Source organism: Blennius ocellaris (genome assembly GCF_963422515.1).
Source record: "Blennius ocellaris genome assembly, chromosome: 14".
In the NCBI taxonomy this organism is placed as follows: Eukaryota; Metazoa; Chordata; class Actinopteri; order Blenniiformes; family Blenniidae; genus Blennius; species Blennius ocellaris.
The window spans coordinates 8,240,070-8,253,130 of NC_137663.1; the positions used below are offsets into that span (position 1 = coordinate 8,240,070).

A 13,061-nucleotide genomic window follows, 5' to 3' on the forward strand; every position below is an offset into this window, starting at 1 on the left:
TATTTCCTCTCTGGCCACTAGGGCTCCGGACTGAAACAAGACCCCAATAGAGCGACGAGGAGACTGAGGTTTTCTGTCTCTTTGGTCTGAATCCGAGGTTCAGACTAGATGATCGATCCGGACCAGACCACTGTTACAGTCCATCTCCTCGTTCTTCTACATGAACATGATCAGTGACGTATCATGTTTTGGAGTGACGTAATGACATGGCTCTCACTTGGCTCCGTTAACGGTGGAAAAAGAACCGGTTCTTTGGCGCTGCTCATTTAAAAACCGGCCCTGAACTAGAACCTGCTTCTTTCTGGTGGAAAAGCCCAAACTGAGAATAAACTCTCCAGCCTGAGACGATCAGGCTGGAGGAGGCCGACAAGGTCACCTCTGAAGAAGTGCCTGACCTTAAAAAGCCAGGTGGGTGAAGCACAGAGCTCCAGAGGAGAGGAAATTACAAGTTACTCAAAACAAAACTGAATAGTTACTTGGAATAGTTTTCTGCTTTCATGTAGAACAAGATAAACGGGAAACAGACTCACAGAGCCTTCAAATACAGAGAGACTTGTCAAGCTACAAGTCATGGAATCTGTGTGATTTTTGTTTATTGTGATGTTCTTTAACATATTTTATCACATCCTGATGCCACAAAACTTGTAACGACATGGGGGGGTCTGATGTTTCAAGAATTGCCCTATAAATGATTATTGTTTTTTGCTTTTGTGATACTGAGTCACATAACGACTCGGCTTCTATCTTTAGAATCAGAAAGTATTTTCCTAAATGAAGAGGGATAAAATCTGGATGGAATTTTTACAAAACACCATGAACTCTGTTCAAAAAAGGAAGTTCTGCCATCTGGACATAATTAATGTAACTTTTCTCCAGTTTCTCACTTTCTGCACATTTCACTGTCTGAAAATTCCTCATAATTGTTAAAACAAGACAAGGAGCCAGTTTGAGGCTTTAACTTTTTTTTTTTTTCACATCTTCAAAAGAATTTTATGCAAAGTGTGTACAGGATTCCGGCTGGCGGCGTCACTGACTCAGGATATTCTCCTGTCAGCTACTAATTATGATGATTAATAGAGGATCGTTAAATTATCAGATCGCACAGAGTTAGATAAGGTCAGAGTCACTCAGGCTGGTCTGAACAGTCATTTACTTGCTGTTAAAACAGCACATTTCTTTGTAAAGAAAATATGTTTTTATTTATTTTATTTTTAATATATGTTTTACTAACATTCTGAAACTTCCTGCTGCTGCAGCAGCAGAGTCACAACCTGTTCAGGAGCTTCTCCTTCTGGGTCACATTCTGGTTCTTATTGGTTTGGTTGAATTCTTCGTAACTTAGCGACAGATAAAATGTATATTATAGTTCCTGGTATGAGGAGATGAAGCACTTCCTCCTCTTCCCAATATGGGCATGTGGGGCGGAGCCAGTCCAGCTCCCTGAAACCAGCAGATTCTGAATGACGCTCAATGATCAAATATTCAACTGGCTGAAAATCAAAGACAAGCTGGATTTGGGCCAAAAAACTTTGAATACAACGTTTTTGGACCAACAGGAACCATGTGAAAGTGTTTTAAAGTTGTGTGATATGACTCCTTTAAATGATTTCTTCCATTGTATATTATGTTAGTCGGACAAATTTTTACGAAAATTCAAGTTTTGTTACCAACAAATGAGGTAAAACATGACCCATTATTTACTTGGCCCAGTTATTTTGCTCTTTAGGTTGAATTTCATTAGTGCGGAGCAAACCCTCCCTGTGGGGGCAACAGGGAGCTTCAACGTGAGGAGAAATCTTGGGGGCTGGAAGATGCATCTCCCAGCAGGACTTTGTACATTTAATTTATGAAAACACACGTCTTTAACAGGGAACGATGCAACTTAGCAAAATGCCTGAAATAAACATGTCACGAGTCACGTTCACTGTATGGGCTGCTGCTTGGTACAGTGTTATGGGATTTATTGGTGAGAAAGTCAATCATAGGAGTGTTTTTTTCTTTAAAGACTTATGTTTTGATCTGTGAAAATATTTGTCTGCAATATGAATTTAGTTTACAACAAACTATATTTTACATTTCCTGTAGATTTTTTCGAATATCTGATGACTCATCTGGAGCCTGAATGGGTCCCAATTATATATCTAATAGAATATTACATACAGGCGTTGTCGCAAACACTAATAATTATCTCCATGTAAACAGCAAGTTTGTTTTATTCTTCCACCTGATTTTGACAGCTGTTTGTAGGAAGTTGATGAAGGTTCATAGAGAGAAGTGAAACGTGACGAGTTGTTTAAGGTAACTAGTTTTTTAGTGCTTCATCACAACATGCCAATCATAGACCTTCCTGGTCCTCCAGGTTCTGCGGTCCTGAATGTTTTTAGTATTTCCCTCCTCATCCCACACACTTGCATATCATGAGTGTGTGTTGAAGTGTTGAAGTGAGGCACTCTCCATCTATTTAAGTGAGTGAGTGAGTGAGTGAGAGAGAGAGAGAGAGAAAGAGAGAGAGAGAGAAGTAAGTCATAACAAAACAACAGGTTGAACGAGTCGTGCAGGACCCGCCCTGGCGCGAGGAAAAGCACAGCAGGTGCTGACATTGTGACTTCACAGTGTGGAGGACAGCGTCGAGGTCAGTACTCTCTTTAACTATCATTAAAACTAATACTGGGCTCAATATGCATGTTACATAAGATTTTTATCCATCATGATTATTATTTTAATCAATCTGTGAGTCTTAAAATTAGATGTCACACGTAAGAAATGATGTGACATCTGAAGCAGAAATGTTTTTTTTTTTTAATGGCTTTAACAGAGACTCATAAAAATAGGTAACTTTGGAGGTTTGTTAATGCACTGCTGTGCTGGATTCTCGAGTATTTGAGGTCACTGTGTGTCTTGTCTGGCATTGCGATTCTGAAAACACTTAAATAAGCAAACTCTTGGAAATCATTGAGATCAAATTTAACTGGAATCAACAAAGTGCGTCCCAACATTAGTAATAGTTTGTATAACTTCTGATTGCATTAAGTATTTAGTAGTAATCTATTACAGTGGATGGAAGTACTTTTTGGTATGTGGTTGCCAGGGTTGGGTCGTAACGGACTACTTGTAACGGCCTTACATAATAAGGATACACATTTTTTTTAACTGTAATCCGTTACAGTACATTAAAAAAATGTGTAATCTCGTTACAGGTATATTGGATAAAAACGTGGATTACTGAGCAGGATTACAATAGAAAATCAGATGGAATAAACTAGAACTGCAGCTGTCAAATGTGTCGTCCACTGGCACTGTGACACTTCCCGACGCTTTCAGGCTGGCCGGCACTGACGCGTTGCCATGGATACTGCAGCCAGCTGCTCCCATCACTGTGTTTTAAAGTGGGAGGAGTCTCTTAACCTCTCTGTACAATGCTAATGACGCCTCCCAGCAGTGAAAGTGTTGTGAACATTCAGGAAATCGACGTCTAACTTTTTAAAAAATCTGCTCGTTGACCGAGTCCAGCAGGTTGTTCTGTCAAAAAAACATTCAAACCAACGAGGAAACGAGAGAGTGAGTTTTGACAGTGTTTTCACAAAGCTGAGCACATTTTCTTGAATAGAAATAGTCTTAAGGACAAACACTTGAATAATTGAAAGCTTTATTTGTATTGTGGTTTTGATTCTTTAAAAAAAAAAGATGTTTATTAGACGTGTCGATACACTGAGCAGACGACACATTCTATTCTTTCTTGTCTTTGTTTTTTATGTTTGCTGGTGAAGTAATCCAAAAGTAACTAAAAGTACTATGTTATGTTACTCTTATATTTGAGTACTTGGACTAAGTTACTGATTCCATTTCTTGACAGGTAACTTGTAGTTGTAACGGATTACAGTTTTTAAGTAACCTTCCCCAACCTTGGTGGTTGAATAAGGAAACATCAAGATCAATCGAACTTCTGATCGTCACGTGTTTAAATTCTTTTTCAATAACATGTTTTGCTAAAGTTCTATTTAAATCCTTTATTCTACAGGTTGGCAAAACTTCAAAGTACAAAGTATCTGCATCATATTGGTATCTTCACCTTCAGCCACAGTTTATAGTTTTCACTGTCAGAAGCTGTGAAGATAATTGGTCCTTACCTCAGTTTCAATAAACTGCGGTTGAAAAGCACATTTAAATGTTGTCGAGCGGAATGAACAGTCATTTCAAAAGTTATTTCCGTCCAAACGAGATACACCGTGCCAAAACATAAAACCGACATTTGTTTTTGCTCCCATTTTTCATGAGCTGACTCAAAGATCTAAGATCTTATTTCTATGTACACAAAAGGCGTGTTTCTCTCAAATATCACTGACAAAGTTGTCTAAATGTGTATTAGTGAGCAAACACTGCCTCACACAGTGCAACATATCTCCTTCACTCCTTCCCATAGAGTTGATCAGGTTGTTGATTGTTGCCTGTGGAATGTTGCTCCACTTCCTCCTAAATGACTGTGCCGAGCTGTTGGATAGTGTGGTTGGGTGACGTTGAGTCAGAAGCTCCAAAAGATAAGGAACAGGGTCGACGTGTCATCTCACTGCATAATAATTTCTCCCTGTCGAGATTGAGACGTGTGATGCAAGATCTTCTCGCACGTAATTCAAGGGAATTTCCTCAGAGTCGGTGGAGTTACACAAGTGTCACCTTGATGACTCATTATTCTAAATAGACATTTAAAAGAGTGACTTGTTTGTATATGAGCACCTGAAATCACAGTTTCCCACGCTGAACAGGCAGAGTTCGAATTACGGGGGAGCTAAGGGGAGCTGGGCTCCCCTGAAAGCCTAATTTGAAAAATTTAGGGGGAGCTCTAAAAACACTGGCAATTTTCGCATATATATTTATATTTTCTATGGGTTAGGCTTCATCAGGTTCCTGAAATAAATAATAGTAATAAAATTATGTCAATGTTGTGAGTTTATTCGCTCATCAGGCCTACAGTAGGCTAGGCCTACTATTTCCGAAAATCTCCGAAAAAAATGTGCTTGGCAAGTTGCCAAGCACATTTTTTTACATGCGCGCACGCAAAAAAAAAATCTCACGCATACCTATTCTACAAACTTGAGAGGTCTGATCGGAAAATAGGGCTCCCCCAAAAGCCACGTTGTAATTCGAACCCTGTGAACAGGTGTCCTCTGATGTTAGATACGTACAGTACAGGGAAATCAAGTGTTTCCTTCAGACATGCAATGTGCAGAAAAGAAGTGGTGATGATTGTTTGGAAGAAAAAGCACTCAAACGAGTCAACTTGTTGGGTTGAACTTATGACGGGGCAAAACATGACTCAGCACTATTGGGGACTTGAGTCAAAAACTGTTAAATAAAATCCAAAAGGCTTGTATAAGGATTATAGGTCACATTAACTTCAAGTCCAGGATGTGTTTTTGTAAAGTGTCAGACATCAAGTGAATCTATATATATATATATATCTCAACCGAACCCTTAGACTTGATATTATTGCCATAACACTGCCAGAATCATTATGAGGTAATATTAACATTCACATTTTCACCAAATATTTGACCATTTAAAATAGTGGAAAATAAAGGTGGAAACATTTAAACTAAAGTGCATAAAATCTACATAACATGATTGTCATGTTAATGCACTGACAATCCTCTAAAGCTCTTGTCAACCAGAGTACCGACCCACCGGAGGTTCCTTGGATTTCTAAAAGTAGAATGGGAGGCAGAGCTTTCAGCGATCAGGCTCCTCCTGTGGAACCAGCTCACAGTTCCAGTTAAGGAAACATGTAACTTTGGGTGTGAGACTTTTCTATTTGGTAAAGTTCAGAGTCGGGGCTGGTTGTTCTGAACTGCTGCAGTTTTAGACAGTTTGGAGACCTGGCGTCTCTGAAGGGTGTTCGTTCTTCTTCTCCGCCATCATGCATGCGGCATTCCTACAATTGGTTCCATAATAAATACTCGGACTGATTGCATGTTTCATCCTCCGCTGACAGGCCGTGCAGAGATGCATTGGGAGTGTGTTGTGTTGCGGGTCCTGCTCCTGCACACCGCGCTGGTTCAGGGCTTTGGGATATTGCCGGGAAGTTCTCAGAGTCACCTGGAAATAACCGAGAAGGCACTTTTGAATGCCGCGGTGCAGACGTGCCGGCTCCTGGCACAAGCCGATGGGACGAACTTCTCTCCTCCTGTAAGTGTTCATTTATTGAAGCTTCATGTCTCTCGGTGAAGTGAATGAAACTTGAATTTGTCCGCGTGCGCAGCCCGAGCCTTTCACTCCAGAGAACGTGGCCGCGGCCTGCAATGTGCCGCAGTCTACCAGGGCATTCCGCATAGCTCTACGTTTCATCATACTGAGGAACGTCCGCGTGGACTTGCGCTTTGCGCTCAATGCAAGCTTCCACTTCGACGAGGAGATGCTGAATGAAGGGAGGGACATCATCACGGCGAGGATGATGGCTGTGAAAGCCAGCAACAAGGAGGAGAACTTTGAGGCAGCCAGGCAGAACCTGGGAGAGCTCCTTCATCCTTTACAGGTCTCGGTCGACCCTTTAACACCATTTATTGAACAATATGAAGAATACAGATTGATGATCTTGTTCTTTTATCACACTTGAAGGACTTCTACAGTCACAGTAACTGGGTGGAACTGCAAAACACGAGGCCGAACCCCAACCTGATCCGATCGGACGTGAGCATCGGGAACATCGCAGGTAGAGGGAGGCAGCCGACCACACGCATCCGAACTGACACGATTTGAATGTTGGCCGATGAAACGATCCACAGATGCAAATAAACACGATGGATTTGATTGTTTTTCCCGCAGATAGAAGCAGAGCGACATGTCGCAGCTGCGACGGAGACGACTGCACCAACAACATATTGGAGGATATCATAAGAGACAACGTCTTGACCTCGGGATACTTTAGCATCTTTCCTACCGCAGAGAAACCTCCAGGTACTGTCGGTTTCTTTGGTTGTGTCAGCAGACAAACGTTTTGAAATCTTTAGGGAAAGCTATGCAGAATTTTAGCAGCAAGAGTATAAACTGCTGCTGATACAGATAAAAGTATAATATCGCCACATAGATCTGATAATTCTAGCAGTAATATACCAATAATATCAAGTCTTAGTGAGGTATATATACATTCAATTAACATGGCCGGCTGCTCAAAGTAAGAAAGTGGCACATAAAAGAGAATTTAGCTCATGATTCATTTGATGTGGGACATTTAATCCAAACAGGTTAATGTGAATAATGATCCTCAAACAAACCTTTTGGATTTTATTGAACAATTCTAGACTGAAGACCCTGATAGTGCCCAGTTTTGCCCCGTCCGTTAACCCCACAGGTTGACTCTTTTCAGTTATTTTGCTTCAAATAGCTCATCACCACTTTTTACCTGCACGTTATGTATCTGAAGGAGACACGTGATTTTCCTGTAACCGTCCTTATCCAACATCACAGTACACCTGTTCAGTGTGCGAAACTGTGATTTCACGCACTACTATAGAAAAACAAATGTCACTCTTTATTCAGAATAATGAGTCACCAATGTGTCATTTAACAACACTGTCACGTTCCATCAACTCTGAGAAAATTACCTTGAATTTTGCTGGAGAAGATCTTGCATCACTTTATGAGAAAAAAAACACGTCCCATCTTGAAAGGTAATGAGTGATGTGTATTAAATGAGGTGACGAGTCTCCTCATTGTTCCTCATTGTCTTTTGGAGCTTCTGGCTCAAGGTCACCCACTGCAATGCCTTTTTCCAACAACTCTTTAATTCTATCTAAAGTTAGTGAAAGTTTTGTTTAAAGTTCAAACCTGCATGCTGTAATCTGCACATATACCAAATTAAAAAATTAAAAAAATAAATATATATATATATATATATATATTAGGATCTGATGAACTCTCCTTCCATATTTTTGCTGAAAAAGGAAAATGCAGTCATGGCGGAGCGCTTGATGTCACGAGTAGGATTGATCCCAGAGGGGGAATCAACAAAGACACCTTTGATTCCGATCACGGACATCTCCACACTGAAGCCGCCAACATGGCCATCGCTGCAACCGGCGAGCTCCTGGAGGACATCCGAGAGGCTGCAGGCAGCCAGACATTCCTCCAGTAAGAAGCCCGCTCTTCAAGGTTCAGGGATGATTCCTGCAGATGTTATCTTTGTCCGAACTGTTGCGTCTTCTCTGTCCCTCAGGATGATGGGGATCTCTAAAGGCTCCAGTAAAGCTCTTTGTTTCGTCATCGACACCACCAGCAGCATGGCCGAGGACATCGCCGCGGTGCAGGGCGTCACCACCTCCATCATCGACAGCAAAGTGGGCACAGAGAACGAGCCCTCGGTTTTTATTCTCGTACCTTTCAATGATCCAGGTAGGCTCCCAAGGCCCCAAACCGCTTGCGTTAACGGCCGTCACAGAAAGTATAATGGAGCACTTTGCTGCCTGTTTAGGACTTCATGCATCTCAACCAATGGTCAAGAGAACTTTTAGAAAAATAAAGCAAGGAAAATGTCCTAAATTATGAAATGTGTATTTCTTTTGGTAGGTTATATGCTTTTGATATAACACAAAATACATATAACATATCATGAACTTGCTTTAGGAAGAGTAAAAAAAAGCCTTGAAATATTCGATTTCCAAGTATTTTAGTGAATCGTTATATAACGACAATGCAGTAAATCATGAAGAATTTTTTTTTTTTTCCTCCTGTCGTTAAATGACCTTCAGCCGTCGGGCCCTTGTTAAGAACTTCGGACCCGAGCGAGTTCAAGAGTGCTATAGATGCACTTGAAGCCAGTGGTGGAGGAGACGAAGAAGAGCTGAGTCTTACTGGACTTCAGGTGCAGATTTATGACTCTTTTAAAAGTTTAATGAAGCACAAACGGTCCAAACCATACTTACGTTTGTTTTTCTGTGCTCTCTCCCTGTTAAAGCTGGCTTTATCCAGCGCTCCTTTCAATTCTGAGATCTTTCTCTTCACGGACGCTCCTGCCAAAGACGAGCAGCTGATGAGCACCGTGATCGCGCTCATCGAGCGGACGCAGACCATGGTGAGCTGACACTCAGTCATCACATCTGACTGTAATAGAACATTTGACCGCGTTCTGCACTTGGTTTCTTTCCCCTTCAAGTGAATTTTGCCATCAGGATATAATCCCATGTTTACACAATGACGTTTTCCAGTGGAAAATTTTTACTTTTTGAGGTTTTGGGCATCTGTTTACACCACAACGGCATTCGGAGTCACTGAAAATACAACTTTTTTGCACGAAAACTCTCAAGCTGGAACTTGAAAGGGGAAAACGGGGGGAAAAACACTTTTCTGAAACGCTGCTACTGCACATGCACATCATATCTATAGATTTGTTTTCCTTCTTGGTGAAAATCACAGAAAAAAGTCTTGAGAAAACCCTGTAGAAGGAAGGACTCTTATGTTTGTTGTACTCTTCTGAACCTCAAAGAGGTGTTAAGGAAGTCAATCAGCTCAACAGCTAAATGGGTTTGAGTATTTTGTTAATGAAAAAAAAAACAAGGTGAACTTCTAATATCAATTGCTCATCTATATATATCATTTGAATATGAAAAAGATTGTTGTACAAACATTTCAACATTTAACAAATTATGTAGTAGATGTAAATAAGTGATGGCCACTCTTGGAAATATTGCTCTATATCAGGGGTTCCAGAGCCACAAACAGCCCAGTAAAATAATGCCATAATAATATTTAATCGGTGGCAGAGACTACATGTGATGAAAATGACTATATGTGGTTTTTTGTGCAAAAGCCAGATAATTAATACAGAAAATGACTACAATCTCAACATGAAGCCAATTTTAAAGAAACCTTCCAGTGCAAAATACAGTCAAAAAGTTAAAAAAAAACCTGTGTTTTTCCCAAACTCACCCTGACAGCACGGTTTCTATAATAAAACTAAGTCTAATCTCCAGTAACTACCGTAGTTCTAAATACCCCAAAGGAACATAGAAGAAAAGAAAATGATTTCCACTTTATGGCTTAAATTTTGATTTTGCATCTTCTATTTGCAGGTCACTTTCTTCATAACTGACTCACCGTCAGTTAATCGCTTTAAACGGAGAAACAGCAGGTTGTCTTCCTCAGAGGTGCAGGTGTATCGAGACCTGGCCCAGGCGTCCGGCGGTCAGGCCATTGAACTGTCAAAGACTGAACTTCCCACCGCCGCCAGCGTCATCACTGAGTCGGCCAGCTCCTCTCTGGTAGCGACGCTCACCCAAACATTTCAGGTTGTCTTAAAGATTCTGAAGGGATCTTTCTAAATGTTTTGCCTTATCTTTCAGGTGACTCTTCTTCAGGCCTCCAGGAGCCCCGGAAGGACGGACACGTTCAGTTTTTTAGTTGATCAGACGGTAACAAATGTTAGAGTTTACATCACCGGCGGGAGCACGCTCACCTTCACCCTCACCAGCCCCACAGGTACCAACAGAAGACTAAAGAAATCACAGTATTTACTTTGGAAGTAGCTTGTGTTTAGAAACGGCTTGATAGTGAAAGTTAACATTGGAGTAAAAGTGAAAAGTTTAGGTTCTGAACTGATTAATCATTCACGTTTACATTAATAAGGAAGTCAACTCGTATTACAAATAAACAGAAACTGTTAATTACCTGGCTGGTATAGCATTTACAGTGTAACTTCATCCAAAACCACTGTTTTCGTAAATACTTTTCACGTAATTTTAGTATAGTTTTAAATTTATTCAGCTGCTTCGATCCTTTCACTGTAATTCTACATCATCCTGATAGAATTTAAAACAAGTAACGAGACCATTTAAAGAAAGGAAGGAGGGAAAAGCACTGATATTTGTATTCAAGCATTTGGTGCAAAAAAGCATTTTTCAGAAAAATAAGTATAGATACATAAAAATACCCTTTAATGCAATAAATAAGTACAAAGAGTTTGTGACAAACCACCCTTTGTTCCCTGTGTGTGTGTGTTTTTTCCATTCATGGGGCTTTGTGTCATTATTTACCATCAGTAGTTCGTACATCACTTCAGGAAAATGAAATATATTTGTGAAAAGGGCATTTATTTTTGAGTTGATGTGAAGGTTTAATGACTTGTCAGAAATATTCGATGTCACTGATGTGATTAGCTGCATAAATGTCGCCGTCCACACGCTGAACGCTGTGCTGCCGGTCTCGTTTAAAGGTGAAACTCAGCAGAGCAGTGAGACGTCGGGGCCGCTGATCGATTCGTCTCAGACGGCAGGAAACTTCAGGAGTCTGCAGCTCAACAGAGTACAAGGACAGTGGAACGTAACGATGGTCTCAAATGAGCCCTACACGCTGAGGGTCATAGGTAAGACGGCTGATACCCGACAGTCACGTGATGCTTTCTCTTCTTCTTACATGTTGATCCATGGCTGATAAAACCGTGACATTTTTACACTACTTTAGATTTTGCTTCTATTTTTAGCCCCAACAGTCCCTTCTGTCTGTGGCCATCACAGTAACTCAGGAACTATTACATTTGTTTGTTTTTTTTTAAGTACAGGACTAGTTTCTCTCACACTGTTCACTCATTTTCTCCAATCATTACTTTCAGGTCAGAGTCCCATTGACTTCTTCTTTGACTTTGTGGAGGTCTCTCAGGATGTGTTTACCGGATTCGGTCCTCTTGAAACGCGTCCCAGAGCTGGTAAAAAAAAAAAAACCGAACCGTATGAATTTCATGAGTTTGGTAACGTCACACGTTGAGCTCAGATGTAATGAATCTTGGTTGTGTTCTTCGCAGGTGTGAACGGCAGCCTGCTGGTGACTGTGACGGGGAGCTCCTCCGCCACGGTCACAGACGTCACGCTGGTGGCGTCGTCGGGGTCCGAGGAGATTCGAGGAGCTGTGTCGCCACAGGAGGGCGGAAACGTCTTGGTCCAGGTTGAAAGGATCCCAACGGAGGAGTTCATGGTGCGGGTGGAGGGACAAGATGACAGTTTTCCCTCCAGCACCTCAAGAGTAACCTTCCAAAGGCAATCGCCCACCAGCTTCAGGTCCTCGAACGTGACTATTACTGTGAGTATCCGTCCCACACTCCACATTAAGAGGACAAGCCAACAGTCTTGTCTGACTCCTCTTTGAACGCTTCAGGCCGATTCAGACGACATCCTGGACCCGGCATCAGAATTCTCCGTGCCTTTCTCTGTCATGGCCAGTGACGCCGGTGGAACCTTTACCATCCGAGCCACCAACAGCAGAAGCTACGCTTCAACGTTCCCAACCAGTTTATCTCTGGAAAGTGGAAGCGCTAATGGCACCGTGACGCTCTCCGCACCTATGAACACGCCGTCCGGTACCGACGTCACTCTGACTATTGAAGCCGAGGCTCCAGGAGGAGGAGACAGCAACTACATCGTGCTGCGAATTTCTGTCGTCAATTCGGTAATGCCACCAAGGGGGGGGGGGGGGGGGGGGGGGAGATACAGGAAGCGTCCGCACATCCACTTGTCTTATTCAGTCGATCCTTCCAATATGTATCTATCATCCAATCAATTAAGAACATTGTTTCTTGTCTTTGAACTCTGTTCATGTTTGTCTTTTTCCTGTTCTCCCCCTCTCAGGTGAACGACTTCACTGCGCCCACGTGCCAGCAGGTCAGCCTGCAGGCCAACTGCTCTGAGAGCTGCAGCTTGTCCACGTGGATGGTCATTCTGCGGGTGGCCGACGGAGACGGAGGGACCGGGGTGGAGCGCGTCGACCTCACACAGGGGAACGGGACTCTGGACACCAGCTTGGAGGCGGGAAATGAGAATGTCACGCTGGCGACCTACAACGCATCCTGCTGCGCTCCTGAAATGTCGCTGCTGTTTGTGGATCGGGTGGGTAACAGCGGCACCTGTTCCTTCAGTATCCGGGAGGGGCTGCAAGGGGCTCAGTCTCACTCCACCAAGGTCACGCCTTCACTCTTCCTCTGCGTGGTGACACTGGTACTGTGTGTCCTGACAGAGGGTCGCATCAAATGAACTCATATCCAGTGCTTTTAAAGACTGCAGAAGCAATGAGAATGCACTAAACAGTTA

General features: G+C 42.2%; 1 protein-coding gene across 1 annotated transcript; it reads left to right on the forward strand.

The window, feature by feature from the left end:
* Positions 1–2,624: 2,624 nt before the first annotated feature.
* Positions 2,625–13,004, forward strand: LOC308139805 (von Willebrand factor A domain-containing protein 7-like; the record flags this gene model as incomplete). Its single annotated transcript, XM_080509341.1, has 16 exons — positions 2,625–2,632; positions 5,987–6,180; positions 6,254–6,526; positions 6,610–6,703; positions 6,817–6,948; positions 7,935–8,121; positions 8,207–8,382; positions 8,739–8,851; positions 8,945–9,061; positions 10,059–10,247; positions 10,329–10,464; positions 11,198–11,347; positions 11,594–11,686; positions 11,783–12,057; positions 12,133–12,423; positions 12,603–13,004. The coding sequence occupies exons 2-16, from the start codon at positions 5,998–6,000 to the stop codon at positions 13,002–13,004; spliced, it is 2,811 nt and encodes a 936-aa protein (XP_080365467.1). The 5' UTR covers positions 2,625–2,632; positions 5,987–5,997.
* Between the last annotated feature and the right edge of the window lie 57 nt (positions 13,005–13,061).